This window comes from Athene cunicularia, assembly GCF_003259725.1.
Source record: "Athene cunicularia isolate RWA chromosome 6 unlocalized genomic scaffold, athCun1 chr6_part2, whole genome shotgun sequence".
Lineage (NCBI taxonomy): Eukaryota > Metazoa > Chordata > Aves > Strigiformes > Strigidae > Athene > Athene cunicularia.
The window spans coordinates 9,813,569-9,830,024 of NW_020799106.1; the positions used below are offsets into that span (position 1 = coordinate 9,813,569).

Sequence of the window (16,456 nt, forward strand, 5' to 3'; positions counted from 1 at the left end):
GGTCAACAGAAAAGACACAGACACCAAGTTAAAAAGATAAGCTTATTTTACTTTAGTTTAAAGCAGCAGAAAGAATAAACAAGGTAATGCACCTGATAATAAGGTAATGCACCTGATCGTTACTACATAAAGTTAGCTATAGTGATGAAGAGAGATACATCACCAGTTGCCCCAGTGCTTGTCCAAAAATATATATTCTTTATGTATCGTTTTTAGAGGATATTACCATGGTCATATGTCACGCTGATATGCTGCTGGTCAGGAGGTTCACTCAGAAGTCAACTTTGGTTTGAGGCCTATGGTTCAGGCCTTTCTATGTCAGTAGATTAAAAAAAAAATAATAATAAAGCATGAAATCTTTTGACTTCCTTCAAGTTCATACTTTTCATACCAAATGTGCTATTATTTCTAATGTGTTTATTTTTACAGTATTATCCATACAACTAACATACATGATCAGTTGGGGCTGTAAATGTATGAGCTCCAGTAGGTATTCAAGATTTATTGCATAAAATGTTCTATGTGTACCTTTCATTCCCTCTTTTAGGTAACACAGCCAAGGTATTTGTTGAAGTGAAGGATGAAAATGACCATGCGCCTGTCTTTACCAAAAAAATGTACATTGGAGGAGTTTCTGAAGATGCCAGAATGTTTTCTTCTGTGCTTAAAGTTAAGGTAAGACTGAAATATTTGAATCACTTTCACTTGCAGTGGGAAAGTATTTACTCACTGGTTTGATTTTTCACAGGAGGTTACGGGATATGCTTCTCGTAAAATTGCTTTCGTTTCTCGGACACTAGCAGTAATTTCCATTCTTATAAACAGGTATAGTGAGCACAGATTGGAGAATTCTCCTCGTGAAATCAGTGTCTGAGTATGAATGTGAGGTTTCCCCTTGTGTGTACGACTGACATGCATTGGCCCAGTATTCCAGCAGTTACTGAGGCAAGGTTGATTTTGATCTTAAAAGACAGGTTTTATTTCTATTGAATTGTATTTGCTTGTTTTTCATTTGAGAATTTGTAGCTATCATTTAGATATGTTAATATTTAGAGGACTCTTTTGTGCTTAACACTAATGTCTACCTTAAATTTTTCTGACTACTTCTTTGACAGCAGCATGTTTATGATTTAGAAAGGAAAGAATAGTTTCTGTTTCAGGACCGCAAAACAATTTCAGGTCTGTGCACTGTGGCACAAATTGTGAGTAAAATTGATTATCTGTAGGTTTGGGTTTTTTTAATTAAAAAAAAAAAGAGATAGAAAATTCAAGGAAAGATAATATATAGAATGTAAATAGCATCAGACATGAAAATCACTTAGAATAAAAGCTATTTGTTATAAAATGCTTTGTGATGCAATCTCTTGTGCCAGATACAGATCGAGTTGCCAGGACTTTCCAAGTCAGCTTGTTTCCTCTGCCTTTATTTTGTTACCTCAGCAGGCCTCCTGTATCTTTTTTCACCTTAAGCATTAGTGGAATAGCTTTGAAGTTGCTGATTCTAGCTTATGCATGAAAGGGCACAGAAATATGACCTGCTTTGACCTCATGATGTGTTTAGAGCACCAGGAATGAAACAGAGAATATCAGAGCTTATTAAAGTTGTCCATTGCTTTTTTACTTCATGGCAGTCCTCCCAGAAGTAAACCCAGAAATGGCAGAGAAGTTAGAAAGTGTTAAGCACTGACTATTTGATAGAAGCCTCTGTAGATTTGTTTGTGAACTAGTCCAGAGTATTGGTTTTTCTTAATTTTTTATACAGTGCTTATCATAGGCAAATTTCTGTCCCCAGGGTGTCCATATTGGTCTTTTCTTGAAACACATACAGCAGTCCAAGTCAACAGCTGAGAATTTACTGAAGATATCTTGGAAAGGGAACATTAGAGTGTGTAAGTCTGCCCTAGGCCAATTCTTCCAGGTTTCCTCAGCAGGCAGGTTGTGTTTGAGGCCATGGCAGGTAGGGACAGACCTACTGAATGTGGCTGGCCAGGAATTTCACATTACCACTGCCCTGGGCTGGTGCTAAGGCTGAGCTTGTGCTTGCTAGTCTCCCAGCTGCAAAAACGCGAAGGAGCCTTAATACCGCTTTGCCCCGAGTGTGCTCCTGGTGTGGCAAAGGATGCTGTTCAGGGGGAAGAATGAAATGTTGCCTGATGGAAAGACCTGTGCCCAACCTGCAGGGTACTTTGGGGAGCCGGATCAGATCGGATCAGTTGGCAAATCAAAGTCAGTGCAACTTCCCTCATAGCAGTTAAAAAGAAGCAACAATCCTGAATGAAAGGGAAGGAGGAGGAAAGAATTTTGATGAGAGGAGATGAAAGATACAGATTGATAAGGGAAAGGAGTGATTAGCCCAGAAAGCTTGTTGAAAGACGGTTTACTTACTTCTACTTTATCAACAGTGAATAGTTCAGCCTTAGTAAACAAAGCTAAAAAAAGTCATCTAGCATGTGCAATGCCTGTGTTTAAAGATTTATTTCCATGCAAGTAAAGAAACTGTAAAGTGAGCAATAAAACAACATTGTATGTTGGAAATAATACATTCAGAAAAAGAACTGTAGAATTTCCTTTTGCCAATTTATTTTCCTTCATCTTCTGTATTGCAGTTTTAAGGTACATGGCATTTCCACGCTACATAAAATAGACAGTGTCATAGAGCCAGATGTCTGCTCAGTTCAGTGGAAAGGAAATTCTAGATGCACAGATTAAAGAAATAGTGGTAGTGTTGCTCTTAGGGTGATCTAAGACCATAATTGAGCAGAGTTTTGAAGGTAAGGGTAATATTTTTATTAATGTCTTTTTTTTTTTCCCTGACATTTTGCTGGCTATTGTTTAAAGCTACAAACCTTAACCTGAAGCTCTAACATACTCAAAAAGAGGAGACCAAAATTATGTCAAATCCATGAACTTCAGAAGTGCTGAATGTGACAGTACTGTACAAACATACTGGAGTAGATAAATACTGAATAGCAAAGTTACTTAGATAAAGGAGTGTTGGGTGTGTGAAAGTAAATGAAACACAAGACACAAATGTCAAACTACTTTTTGAGTTGATCATACAAAATATGAACAGTCTGTGAAATCCTACCTGGTTTTTGAATAGTCATTCCTGATTTCTGTGTCAGTCAAAGGGATGAGAAGTGTGTGAAAAAAGAGAAGGCATACGGGTAAGGGATATTCAGGGGTGAAGAGGGGAATCTGCTTTTACCCTTCAGAAACTTTTGACTCAGAAAAGCCGATCAGAAGACAGAAAAGGATTATCAAAGGAGGACACAAAAGAAGTTGCAATTTTATGTCTCTAACCTGTTTCTGTTAAAACGTGTGACAGAATTCTCCCCAACTTTGCCGACAGGCAAAATGGAACAAGGTGTAAGGCAGAAGTTGTTACTAGTGGGTGACATCAAAAGATAACTGTTTGCTTGTAAAGTAAAATAAAATTAGAAACAAATTGTAAAATTGTAAAGTAGTATTATAAACAGTTACAAAGTGCTTGTTGAAGAAAATCAGGCTGTATTTTATTGTTCTAGCACCAAGCATTTTTAGCAGTTTGTGCTAGTTTAGCTCATTTTCTGTCCTTTAGAAAAAACAGCAAGGGCTCTGTTAGTTAAATATGATACCCGTTCCAATTAGTGTTAAGAAGAATTAATCAAATGAATGTCTTTTCCTGAAGAGTTCAGGTGAGTAGAATTAAATGAGTGGTTTTCCAAGTTGAAATTTTTAAGAACATTAATAAATACACGCAAAGCTTGCACTGTAGAAATTATTCAAATTTTGATTCTAATGGGGAAGCTAAGTTCTTAGTAGGAATTTTAAAGGCATTTACTTTCATCCTCTATATTCATTAATAGTTGCTAAATTTTTTAATGACATCTGAGTAATTCTGAAAGGAAACTGATTTTCTCAGTATATTCTCATTTTCCCCATCATTGGCAACTTTGATGATCCTGAAACATGGGGTATTGACTAGCAGAATATTTTTTATAACTGAAAGATGTTAAACTTGTTAATATAGATGATTGAAATCATTGTTATTGAGACTCAGTGAACCACTGTTTTCTAATTATGAATAGTGTCACGTCACAGCAATGCCTACATCACTGTTGTAGAGAAGTACGCAACACTTCCTGCACCCTGAGACCCAAACTTGCCATTTTTATCCCTGTACTCTTCAATGAGATACCAGCATTAAATAGGTACTAAATGTGTAGAAATGACATTCACTTTTTAATTGGTTTCTTATGTACATTCCATTACCCTGAGGGAAGGAGACAGTGTTTGTTTTAAAATAAAGTGTAAGACTGTTGCTACTGAGAAGAGAATGGACTCTGAATTGAGTCAGTTTTCCTTGTACCTTTAGAATGCTTAATTTTGTTTAATACAACAGGGACTCTGTTGATTACCTCCTGGCTTCTTTGGTTTCTCTTTTCATTTTTATCTGTAAGTGACAGATTTTGCTTGGAAACTTGAAAGTCAAAGACTTCTATTAGTAGTGGATGATTTGGATAGTCAGGTCAGTTATCTGAAAATTCCCAGTCCACCTTTTCTTTGTCAGTCACTCTTGTGTGTGTATGTTTAATACCAACTCCTACTCATTGCTCTCCCAAGGCCCTTATTTTTATATCTCTTCATGTGAATATCCGTGCTTCCAATGACCTATGTCACTTCCTGCATCTGTGGACAGGGCTAATGTAAGTCATAACTGCGGGAGAGCTGAGCACGCACACGACCAATGTGATCAGGCAATGCCCGTTTATTACAACTAATTCAGCCCTTTTATACTGTTCTCCCGCACACGTGGGTAACATGCAGTACAAGTCCTCAAGACTGGACAGTTAACTTAGCCCGCGCTTTAAACCTTCTTACGATTGGATAAAAAGTGCCACATCAGCCTTGCCAGGCACCTGCCTTGTGGAACTTCCTCTTCCATCCCAACCCCTGCCGGGGGTTGTTTGTCTCCTCAAGTTTCTCCCCCCTCATTCAGGGTCACGTCCTTATGGCATTCTTGCTTGGCTGAGGCTCTTATCGGTCTTGTTCTCACACAGGATTGCTCACATGGCCATTCTCTCACAGAAAGCCCTCTAGAATCCCAACACATTAACATTGTTTTGTACCAGGGCGTTTAGATGCTGTCAATATGTAGAGGTGGTCTGGTTATCAAGGTCTGGTTCTCTAAGTGAGGTGAGATGCTAAAGAAATTGCACAGGAGAGGGGATGAACTGAAGTCTGGAAAACAGTATTGCATATTAGAAGAAAAATGAGGACAACCCAATTCAGGGAAGAGAGAATAAGTAGGGAAAAAATAGTACTTGATCAGAGGTGAGGTAGGATCCATCTTCTGCTTTCATATCATAAAAATGCAACTGAAGTTGATGGTGATATTTCTCATGACTCTTTCATCAGTTGTGTAACTGTTATGTACCATAAAGATGGTATAGATCACGTAAAGGGATATTTAAGCCACAAATGAAGGTAATTCCCATTCTGAGAACTTACACTTACTTTCTCATGTGAAAGTTATACAGTGGCAAAGTTGTCCTCTTTTGAGGTGACCTCCTTGCCCAAGTGGTGGAAGCACTAAGGGCAGGCAACCATTTGGCACTCTATTTGATTGCCTTCATGTAGTAGCAAAACGTTTTGTATAACACGACTTTTATAGCATAATTTACTAGTTAAACATATTTTAGCAGACTTTCAGAGAAAATAAATCACATTCATTAATTATATTTTTAATATTTTAAGCCAAATGTGTTGAATTTACCTCTATGCGTGCAATAAAAATTCCCCAACAAGCCCCTTCTGACAGGCTGGTGGAGGATGCTGCTTTTGGAAGCCCTAATTTTGGAAACACCAGCGCTGGCTTTGTTAGTGAGAAAAGCCTTTTTCTGGAGTGGCAGAAGGAGATATTGTTGGTTGAAAACAAGGGTCAGATTTATTGCAAGAAGGTGATCATTGCTGGTTTACTTATACTGAAAGCAAAGTAGGGGCTTAAGTATATAATAATCGAGGTAACAACTCATCATCTTGGCACCTATATCTGCTTTGGCCTTTTACATCTGAAGATCAGGGTCTGGAATTTCATGTTAAGTCCAAGTGCCAGGTAATGGTTTGGTTTCTATTGCCATTTATCCATGCATCCTTTTTTAAGGAGAGTATCATGACAGAAAACCAAGACTCATGTTGAAACTTCTCCTTTCTCCTAAAAGCTCAAGGTCAAAGCTGTTTGTGGCTTTAGCAGAGGGTTTGAATGAACACCACACAGCTCTTTGTTATGTTCAGTTGTCTTCAGTTTCAGCTTCCTGAGGTTTGCAACGTGTTCCTGAGCTGAACATCAGAGGCCAGGAGGGAGATCACACTAACATGGCCACACCGATCGAGAGCTCAGTCTGCTGAAACTTTGGGACAGCTTTACAAGGGGGCAGGTATTCTGGGGCACTGTGGAGCTCTTTTAACCCAGCTCCTGTTGTCTGGAGAGAGGTTGGAGCAGGTCTGTGCAAACAGGTTTGCTTTCTCCCATCGCTGTGGGTGGAATAACCATGGGAAAAGATCAATGGATGGGTGAGTTAATTGCAGTAACTGACATGGCTGGTATTTAGATACTGATATGGCTCCTGCAGTTAGATGTGATTTACAGGGTATGCCTGCTTTTATTTGCTATTGCTGTAATTAAACTAGTTAGGCATAATAATCACAGTGGCAAGCACTTGCCAGCAATTGCCGTTTAGCAATGGTTTTTTTTTTTTTTTTTTTTTTTTTTTTCAAATGGGAGATAGAAAAGGTGAGCTGAGGGAAGTTAGTTAGGAAGTACTAAATTGTAGGTGGTTACCAGCGTAGATACTGAGGAGGTTCAAAAATTATAATCTGGGTAGAAATTCACTGTGCCTTTATTTTGGAGAGTATGTGGGTTACACCAAGCAAGAGGTAAACAATATTTTAAGTTTTTGGAAATGTGTCTAATTTTGCAATAGTTTAAAAAGAAAAATAGTCTGAAATGTCAGAACAGGATTGGTGCTCAGACCTAGAGGCGCTCACATTACAGGATAGGGTTAAGAGCTGTGTTTATGTCCAGATCCTCACCCCCAGGGTGCTCCCTACCCCCCAAGATCCACCATGGCCTCTTCCGGCAAATGTCCAGGCCAAGGGATGTATTAAGGTGACCGTGGCTCTCTTGGCAGCCCTGCCCCTGCCTTTTCCCAGAGGAAAGTGGGAGTGTGTGCAGGGCAGTTTCCGCTCAGGCTTTGCCCTAGGTCATCGGTGTCCTGCTGACACTCCCTTAAACTGTAGGCAGATCTCCAGTTGTGTCTCCTTTGGGCATTTAATAAGTTATTCTCAACTACCTCTCTGTCCTTGTACAGTGTTATTGGCCATAAGAATGGCTTATTGTTGATGAGTGTAAAAGACCATAAGCTTTATGGCCCTATGCAAAAATTAAACAGAAACCCAACACAATTGGTTCCTCTTTAACAGTACTTAATGATTTGCTGTAGTCATTAATTTTTAATATAGTAGTTTCTGCAATAGTTTTTAGATAAATTAATTGCAAATGTACTGCTGAACATGTATATGTTTAACTTCAGTTGCTTAAATCCTTCTGTACTCTGTGGCTTGAACAAAATTTCACCCCTTCCATCAAAGCATAGTTCTTCCCCTCTTGAAAAATATTTTGTAAAGCATCCCGCTCTTCGCACTGATTATGCCGTACAGCCTCATGAATAGTACTGGGAGTAAGAAAAGAATCTAACTGCCATGGGTCAAACAGAAAAAAATGCAGGGAGTGAAGAAAACTAGTACAGAGTGCATAATCTTACACAGAAATTGAATTTGGAGACATGTATGTCAATAAAATATTGGATAAACACTTCTCTCATCATCAGGAGTTACATATGTAACTAAAGCAAATAGTATAGATTGCTTCTCCCAGCACTACACGGTGCAGCAATTTTGCTAGCAGCAGCAACCGCTCTCTTAAATATATTCATTTGAATATAAAATCCTTTCAGAATAGGGTAATGTGTTGTCTTGCTCTAGACTTTTAGAGAGATTCCTATAAATAGATAGGAAGGAAGCTTGAACTCAGAAGAATGCCACAAATCATTATCAAAAAGTCACTTAATTAGAATTAATTTGGTTGATGATATGCCATATGAGTTATTCTGTATGAATGTGATTGTTCTAAGACATGTCCTCTGACAGCTGGTAAATACTAATGTCTCTAAGAAAAATATAAGAGGAATATCTTTATTCAAATGTCACTTTTTAACCGAAGCTTTAGCCCTTGCATCCCCAAGACCACGTTTATATTGCTAATAGCTCGGCAGGAAACATGGAGCTGTATTAATGACCATTTCTCTTGCAATGAGAGCTGAGGCCGATTACTGCATCTCCCATCTCCAGGCCGTTTCCCCCAGCTGTCTTTTTAAGCCTACTCACTTCCCCCAAAGATGTACAATGCACAGATGAGAGGTTTTTTGAGATTTGCTGCAAGACCGAGGGTAGTCAGCTCAGCAGCCGTGGTGGTGGGACAGCCGGAGCACGTCTTGGTTGGTGGTTATTTGGGTCTCCCTTGCACTCTGTGCCTGCAGCGGTGGGACAGCTGGAACAGCAGTCTGGATAATTGCTTTAATTACAGTTCTGGGGGTGCTCAGAAAAAGGTTTCAGGACACTCCTGATGGGGACTGGTGTTATAATAACCTTTTATGTTCTCTTCCCTTTTCTGCGATTCTCTTTTTTCCCCAGAATTTTCAACTTATGTAAGAGCCCATTTCCACGATTAAAGGCCTTTTCGTGTTTTTTTGTAATGAATATGTTAATTAAAAACAGATGTAATACATATAACTGCTAATTTATGAATTTTGTGATTTGAGATTTACTTTGCATTTAATTATACTAGAATTAGTTATTTCGCTTTGCCACTGGTATTTTCATATAACTCCTGGTTTTCCCCTCAGAAATAGAACCAGCCTTCCTTTAGCCACATACGCAATATTTTCAATCTGCTCTATAAAAACAAAACCAAAATCAACATAATCTTTAGGGAAATTACTAGTGGGAATTGCCTTTTCACTATAATGGTGTGTTATTAGCCTTTTCTTTTTCAACATTTTCTTTTACAGTATTAATCTCTTCAGTTTTGTTTATTGAAGTGCATTTAAATGAGGAAATATCAGAGGTCTTAATGCTAGTAAACAAAGTGAGAGGGTTTTTTTCTGAATAACTCCTCAGTTTATAAAGGTATTTTTTTCTGAAAATGTTTGCAGAAAAGGAATCTTGCCAAAATAAGTGCCAGTGAATCAAAGTCTCTGGAAGTGGCTTGATAGAAATGGCTCTAATATGAAGCCAGCAGAGAGGTTTGATGATGATAATAGGAGTCAGTGGAGTCTGAAATGCAGTTACATCCTGAAGGAAATTTGATTTTTACAATATAGTTGCTCAGATTTTCATTCAGACCTTTTCTGTATTTTGTGCCCCTTTCTGACAGGGTTCCTATTGTAACTTCACCCTTTATTACTGTCTGAAAGTCTTAATACACAGAACAGCAAAATAAACTAAAACCATTTTATGCTACAGGTTTTTACCCTAATAACACACAGGGGGACAGGAATTACTCTTTACTTAACCGTAAGCCTTGAAAGCAGTCTATCTTAGTGCTTGCATACCGCTCTAAAGCAATTGATAAAATAAGAGTTTAAAATTCCAGGATATGGAAATGTGTTACATAGAGAATACTGGGGTTACTTTTTTGCCCAGACTTATTCATGTTAAATCTCTGGTTATTTTCTATTCATGCTTGTGAGCTCTAGATTTCTTTTGGTATTTCCTTTTTCCTTGGGATGACAAGTAAATCTTCAGAGTGGCGAGCTCTGTAAAAGTGAGATTCAACCTTAGGCACCTTGAGACAGCTTTCTGCTGTGAAAGACAAAGTGTCTTCCCTTCTCTAATTTTTCTTTTGCATGTACACAAGAGAACTACTGTGTAAAAATTAACTGCTTGGCCAGTCATCTTTTATTATTTAAAATATGATTTATGAATCACAGAGTAATTCCTAGGGAGAAAACATACTTGGTAGAAGTACAAATCTACTTTGAAGCCTCTTTGCAGTGACAAGAGCTCACCCTCAAACATGCACATCTGCTGTAATGTCTGGCCTCTGACAGGATCCTGCCTGCCCTGCTAAGAATAATATTACAGTAATTCCAAGCACACAGGTAATTTCTTCCAAAGAATGCTTCTCTAGATAACATGTTGGCTTGCTGAACTTTTTACTATAAAAAGCAGTGCTATTGTTTTCCTTTGGTGCAGTGTGCAGAAAAACTACTACCCTTTGTGTTTTTTTTTCAAATGTAATATTAGATTATTTCAGTGATTATGTTATTTTCTAACAGTTTTAAAACTGTTAGTCCTGCACATGCCTTTCAGAGTAAAGTACTCCTACAGGGGCTGGAAGTGGGGGGAGTATGCCTGGAGTGTTTGCAGTGCTGGGTCATTCCCATCCCAGGGAGCATCAGCTGCGTGGTCTGCCCTCCCTCCCAGCACATGCACATAAACCTGCCATATTGAGCACTAAATGCTATTGGCAAAGCAGGAAAATTCTATAAAACCCATGTCTCTAATCTTTTTTTTTCAAATTATAAGTTTGGGAACACCTCTTATTCAACATTTTTTTCCCATGAAACAGCCTATCAAAAGTGATCCATGTTTCCACACCTTTGGTTTTCTGACACCATTGGAGGACAAAGTGAACAATTCCCATTCACTTTTTTTCTTTTTTTTCCTAAATACCTGTATTTCTCAGAGGTTTCTGTGGACCTGGGGTTTACTCAGAGTGGGCCAGGCAGTGATCAGCAATATGCTTAGCAGAGTCCTTTCTTTTCCTTTTTGTTGTAGTACCTCTGTAAGTATGCCTAGCAAATGATGCATTGAAAGCATAAATAATCTTTGGCTCCACGCAGCCCTCATAAGAGGTGATTATTTTACATTTCTCCAGTCTGCACATTTCCACAAGGAATATCGCAGTATGAGGCACAACTACATGGTCACACAATCACAGTGTTACAGCAGGGTGCTTATCCCCTCACCCGGAGAGACCTGTAAAAGCAATGCCATGTGGCCATAACACTGGTATTGTCACAATTGCTAGTGGCTTGTCTGAGATGAGCATTAAAATGTTCATTAACTGTAACTCCTGAAGCTATTGCATAATCATCATGCGAATCATACGAATACGAATTTGATCATCAGCGTGAGCTAAATTCAAACTAGCTGCTTAGAGTTAAATGCAATTGTTAATTTTAAATGTTTTCAGTCTCCCTATCAGGGTCACCCTTAATCATGAGCCTGAGGATGCTAACAGGCCATGTAAAATGAATGGGACTGGGATGTTGGGGTTTTTTTTCTTGTTCCTAGCAGATGGCAGGTTCAACTGTTTCCAATCAGTTTCTGGGACATAAAATAGAGCAGTTCTGCCAGTAGGAATGTACAGATTGTTGAATATTTTCAGTTCTGAAGCCACATCTGCCATTGTACTGTTTTTAGAGGCAGTTTTACTTTGTGATTTACAGACACTTAAGCCAGTAAGTTTGTTGTAGCTGTTGCGGTTGTCCTCCTTTTTTTTTTTTTTTTCCTGTATTTCTTCACAACAGTTCTCTTTTACAGTATTAACCTGTCTCTAGCACTTTTGAACTCTTGGTCATCAATGTGTTTTTGCCACCGGCTGCCTCAGAAGTTTGTAGCTTTGCATGTCCTAGCATCCGCTCCTCAAATTTAACCTCTTTTACAGATCTCTTTCCACCAAATTCTCAGCTGTGAGGTATTTGGGCAGCCTTTGGGGACAGCTGCTCTGAGAGGTGCTCCCATGCAACCCAAGTCTTGCGTTAATTGGTTACACCAGTTACATCATAAAAAACATATATCCTAGAAGAAATTGTACCTGGTTACAGAGGCACCACTAAAGGGATGCCTATCACTCCTAGGTTTTGGCTTATCTATTTTCATCTCTTGTCTTCCAGACATACTCAGCTCATACTCTATTCAGCTGTAGAGAGTCCTGTGTATTTCTGTACTTGAGCTAATGCTTTTTTTCCCTCTCAGTCCTCCCATAGGAAAAAACAAAAAACAAAAAACAAACCCTAAACAGAAAGTACCCTTCTGTTTCCTCTCTGTTTTAAGGCAACTGATGTGTTAAAAACAATGTTTGTTGGCAGGAAAGCGGCAGAACCCTTCATGCCATTGATGCTGCAGCACTGAGCTGAGTTAGACATCGCTTATCTGAGAGCGAGCCCGGCACTGACAGCGTCCATCTCTTTGCTGCCTCTGCAGTGCCAGGAATTTCAGTGATTCTAATAACTTGCTGCAAGTTGTGCTGGCAGTCCTTGGATAGAAGATGGAGTCACCAAGAATGCTTGGTTTATTGGTCTTCTTGCTCCAAGAGAGATAGCTGCCACTAAAATTTTATAAAAAAATAACTGTTAGTGACTTTGCACTAAGTACCCTCATGTTGGGGCCAAGAGCAGCGTATTTCAGCTTGATACCTGGCTGGTGTAATGTGCTTTTGTGGTGGGGTTAGGGAGCACTCCAACAGCTGTGCCTCCTCCTCCATTGGAGAGGAGATGGGTAAGGGCTGGAAGCAGAGCATGGTGATGCCAGCGAAACTCCGTTTGTGTGGGCACGCTTATGCTCAGGCACAGGAGGGTTGAATTTGGCCTGGTAATTCCTAAAATCATACATATTTAACAGTACTCAGTCACAGCAGAATTTAGGAGACATCTGTATTTCTTGCACATAACAGAAGGAAGATATACTGCTGTAATATTAAGATTAAGTATAGCTCTATCTCTTCTTTGACACTCATAATGCAACTCTTGAGATGTCGTATATCTCTTCCTAATGAAGTGTCAAAAATATTTACCTTTAGGACAAATTACAAGAATAGCAAACATCCTTACTCTGTATTAAAGAAGTTGGTACATTAATGTCATCAGCTCACAAGCTCTCTCTGGTGGTTCTGCAAAGCTGAACGTTGCACTGAGTGTTGTTAGGTTTGATCGAAGTATAAATAGTGGTGGAAGGCAGGGAGAAATGGAAACAACAAAGGTAAAATATGTGAAATCTGATGGTTCTTCCAAGTTCCTCAGGCTGTTTTGCACCTGGTTTTGCGTGTAGATTGTTTCTGGGATGGAAATAGCCTGAACTGTAATGATGCTGAGGCCATTGATTTCTCTGGAGTGCCACTGAGTTCCCAGAACCTCTGAAAATTAACTCATAGCCTGTCTACCGGCTTCGGACATCTGAACTGCTGGATTTTAGAGGGTGCACACTTAAAATTCCAAAATGCCTCTTTCATTGGAGTTCCATACATTAAACTCAGCCACAAGACTTACCATACCGTTCCATCTAAGCAACTACACTAGTGTCGTGATGTTTGTTCAGAAAGGCTGTTGTTTATATTTAATGTCTGTGCCTGCAACATCCAAACCCTAATTTGGATCCAAATTTTGTTTGTCCTTAGTTGCACTCATATACAAGTGTGAAATACTAAAGGTGAAATTGATTTCTGTTGTTATTGAAACAAACTAATATTAAAGGTCATATCTTTCTATGGAGATAGCATTTGCTAATATTAAAAAAATGATAGGCTTATGGCCCAGGTGAACCAATCTAATAAATCCATTTTAGCAAAGAGATTGCCTTTTTATTGAAAGGGCATAATGGTCATCTGGCAGGACTCCTCCAGAGAGCCTTTAGGATTCAGCTGGGCGGTCGCTGTAAATCCTGTCTCACTGTGGTGAAGACCCCAAAGGAGCCGGATCAGATATTGTGCTCCTACCTGCTGCTGTGTGCCTCGTGCCAAAACACAGGCAGTGTGAGGTTACAGGAATTCTTTTTTTTTTTTTTTTTTCCCCAGCTCCATTACCAACATACAAAGCTGAGGGTGGATAAGTCAGTGTTTTTGCCAGACTGGTCTTTTCTGTATTGCTCATGGCTTTGTACAAGCTGTTCTTGCCTGGTCTTAGATTCATGCACAGAGTGATTTGTTCGGTATGAGGTAAGGAAGTGATTATTTCAAGAAGTTAGCTGCTCTGTATCACCATATGAAATAACTTCCAAAGAGGTTTCTTTCTTGTCTCTCATTAGTGTGTAGGTGGTCTTCTAGATGGATTGTACCAAATATTTTTTACGTATCCAGGTATCCCCTGCTACCACAGGCAGAGGCTTCCTGATCTCATCTTTGAGTATGTGGAGGATCTAAATCTCTCTTACAACATGTTGACAAAACTGATCTAAAAAGCACCAAGAGCAGTCACTTTGCTTATGTAACCTACAGTTTGCAAGTCTTCACAGATGCTTTATTTCTGTTATCATTCTGGTTTTAGATGTTGCTTTAGTAATAGAAATTTTAGTAGTAATAGTCTAGTAGTACTAATCATGTGGAATTTTTTAGTTGTAATTTTAAGATTTCCTTTGCATTTGGTTAAGAATGGGTACTTGAAGTCAAATATTTGATTTTTATACGTGTATGGGGAGCCCAGGCCCAAGCAGGGACTGAGGGATCTCTGGAGGAGAGGCTGGGGCTGCCCTGGGCTGGGCACAGTCCCCTTCAACAAGCCTCATGGCCAGGCACAGCTGAGGTGGTGTTTGAATTTCTTGTCTTTGTTCCACACTATCCAAATATTTTTTTTTATGGTAGTAAGTTAAATTCATTTTCTTCAAGTTGCATCTGTTTTGTGCATGACAGTGATTGGTAAGCGATCTCCCTGTCCTTATCTCAATCCATGAACTTTTTCATCTTGATATCTCCCCCATCCTGCTGAGGAGGGAGAGACATTTAGCTCTCAAACAGTAGTACTTGCATATCAACCTGATTTTTAGGTACAGCCGCTTCCTCACTTCCTCGTGCCATATAGCATGCTTTCACATTTATTTGTTCCTTCAGCAATTTCCTTGTCAAAAGAAAAGCCAAAAATCAGCCTAGTCCTGAAAATCCACCTGTCAAGCTCCCATTTGCTGGCTCCGTGAAGTCTGGGGGTTGTATTTACCCATGCCAGTTGGATAGCAGGAGTGCTCTGGAAAAGCTCACCAATATCTTTACCTTTTTACTGACAGAATGGGGTAAATTTCAGAAAGCGTTTAAGCTTTCCCATCTTTCCTAAATATGATAATAAAGGGGTTTGAGATCACCCAGGAGGTAGTAATCTTGATTTTAAAAGCCTGAAAAAAAGCTGTAGAACTAGAGAACAAAAACACTTTGACACTTTTTTTCCTTTTTTTTTTTTCTTTTTTTTTTTTGTAGCCAAGCCAGATAAAGCTTTGTCAATTTAGAGGAAAACAAAACATTTACAGAGGATGCAAGGACCTTTTTAAACAGTTCTGTCTCTGTGATGAGTGGCAGGCAGTGTGATTGTGGGAGCTCATCTTTTGGGCAGCTCTGAGGCACAGAGGTGTGCTGCATGAAATATGTTTGTACGGAGGTAAACCAGCCCAGATATTATCACTTAAGAGCTGTTTAGTTCTATCTATTCCATCTGGTCTGGAAGCAGTCAGAGTAGCATGGAAAGCACGTGCAGCTTTGAGTACCCGGGTCATTTGTCTGGTATGGGTATCTCTTGATGGTGCACAATGCAATCACTGTGCCGCATAGATTTGCTCGTTACATCTCCTCAGTGGTATTCCCTGAAAATGATCGGAAAATAATGACAAAATAGGCATTAGTAGAAGTTTCCACCTTATAGATCTTGTTCATTGATGGCGGGAAAGCAGTTAATGATGATTAATGGCCATCTGTTGAAGGCTTAATGACCTTGCACAGATAATGCTTTTTTAGATGGCAGTGGTATACCGTGGTAAACAAAACTTCATGCTGCCAGGAACCCTGACTAAATTGTGATTACTGTTTTTGTTTTTAAGTCATGGTGAAGTATGGATTTTACACAAAGATCTGCACCTTTTTGAAGTTAAGGGTGTTTTTTCTCCAGCATTGGCTGAAGTCACAGGCTTAAGAAGTCGTGCCAATATTTTGATTAAAGCCTGCTAATAAATGCTGACATCCCAGATGTTGAGGCCATGTCCAAGCCTAATGAGTAGGCAAAGGTACAGGCAGTAATTAGCTACCATCTCCCTGACCCCTTCCTAGATGGAGCACATGAAAGCATTATAAAGGTCCTCAAAACCACTCCCATCTGAATATGGGTTCTGCATATTAAACTGGAGCATGATTTTGCAAAGGATTAGGTCTAGAGAGTCCAGAATGGGGCCGTGCAGGGTTGTCAGGCACAAGGTAGGAAAAATAACACAGCTCCTGGGGCTGCCTGACTGGTGCCAGGGCTGCCTCTGAATTTTGCAGCAGTTCAGCAACACGAAAATTCCCCGGGCAGCTTCGTGTCCTACACCGGGTCTGTACATCAGGGCCCCTGTGCACTGTTACAGGAATGCCACTCATTTTTTTTTTTTTTTTTTTTTTTAAAAA

At 39.4% G+C, this 16,456-nt stretch overlaps 1 protein-coding gene across 12 annotated transcripts in view; it reads left to right on the forward strand.

The window, feature by feature from the left end:
* Nucleotides 1-16,456, forward strand: part of PCDH15 (protocadherin related 15) — a 457,138-nt gene that overhangs the window by 390,487 nt on the left and 50,195 nt on the right. For all 12 annotated transcript variants that reach the window (XM_026851785.1, XM_026851794.1, XM_026851792.1 and 9 more), the window contains one exon: nt 548-675. In XM_026851785.1, coding sequence (XP_026707586.1) covers nt 548-675 — 128 coding nt within the window. The remainder of the gene's footprint in view (nt 1-547; nt 676-16,456) is intronic.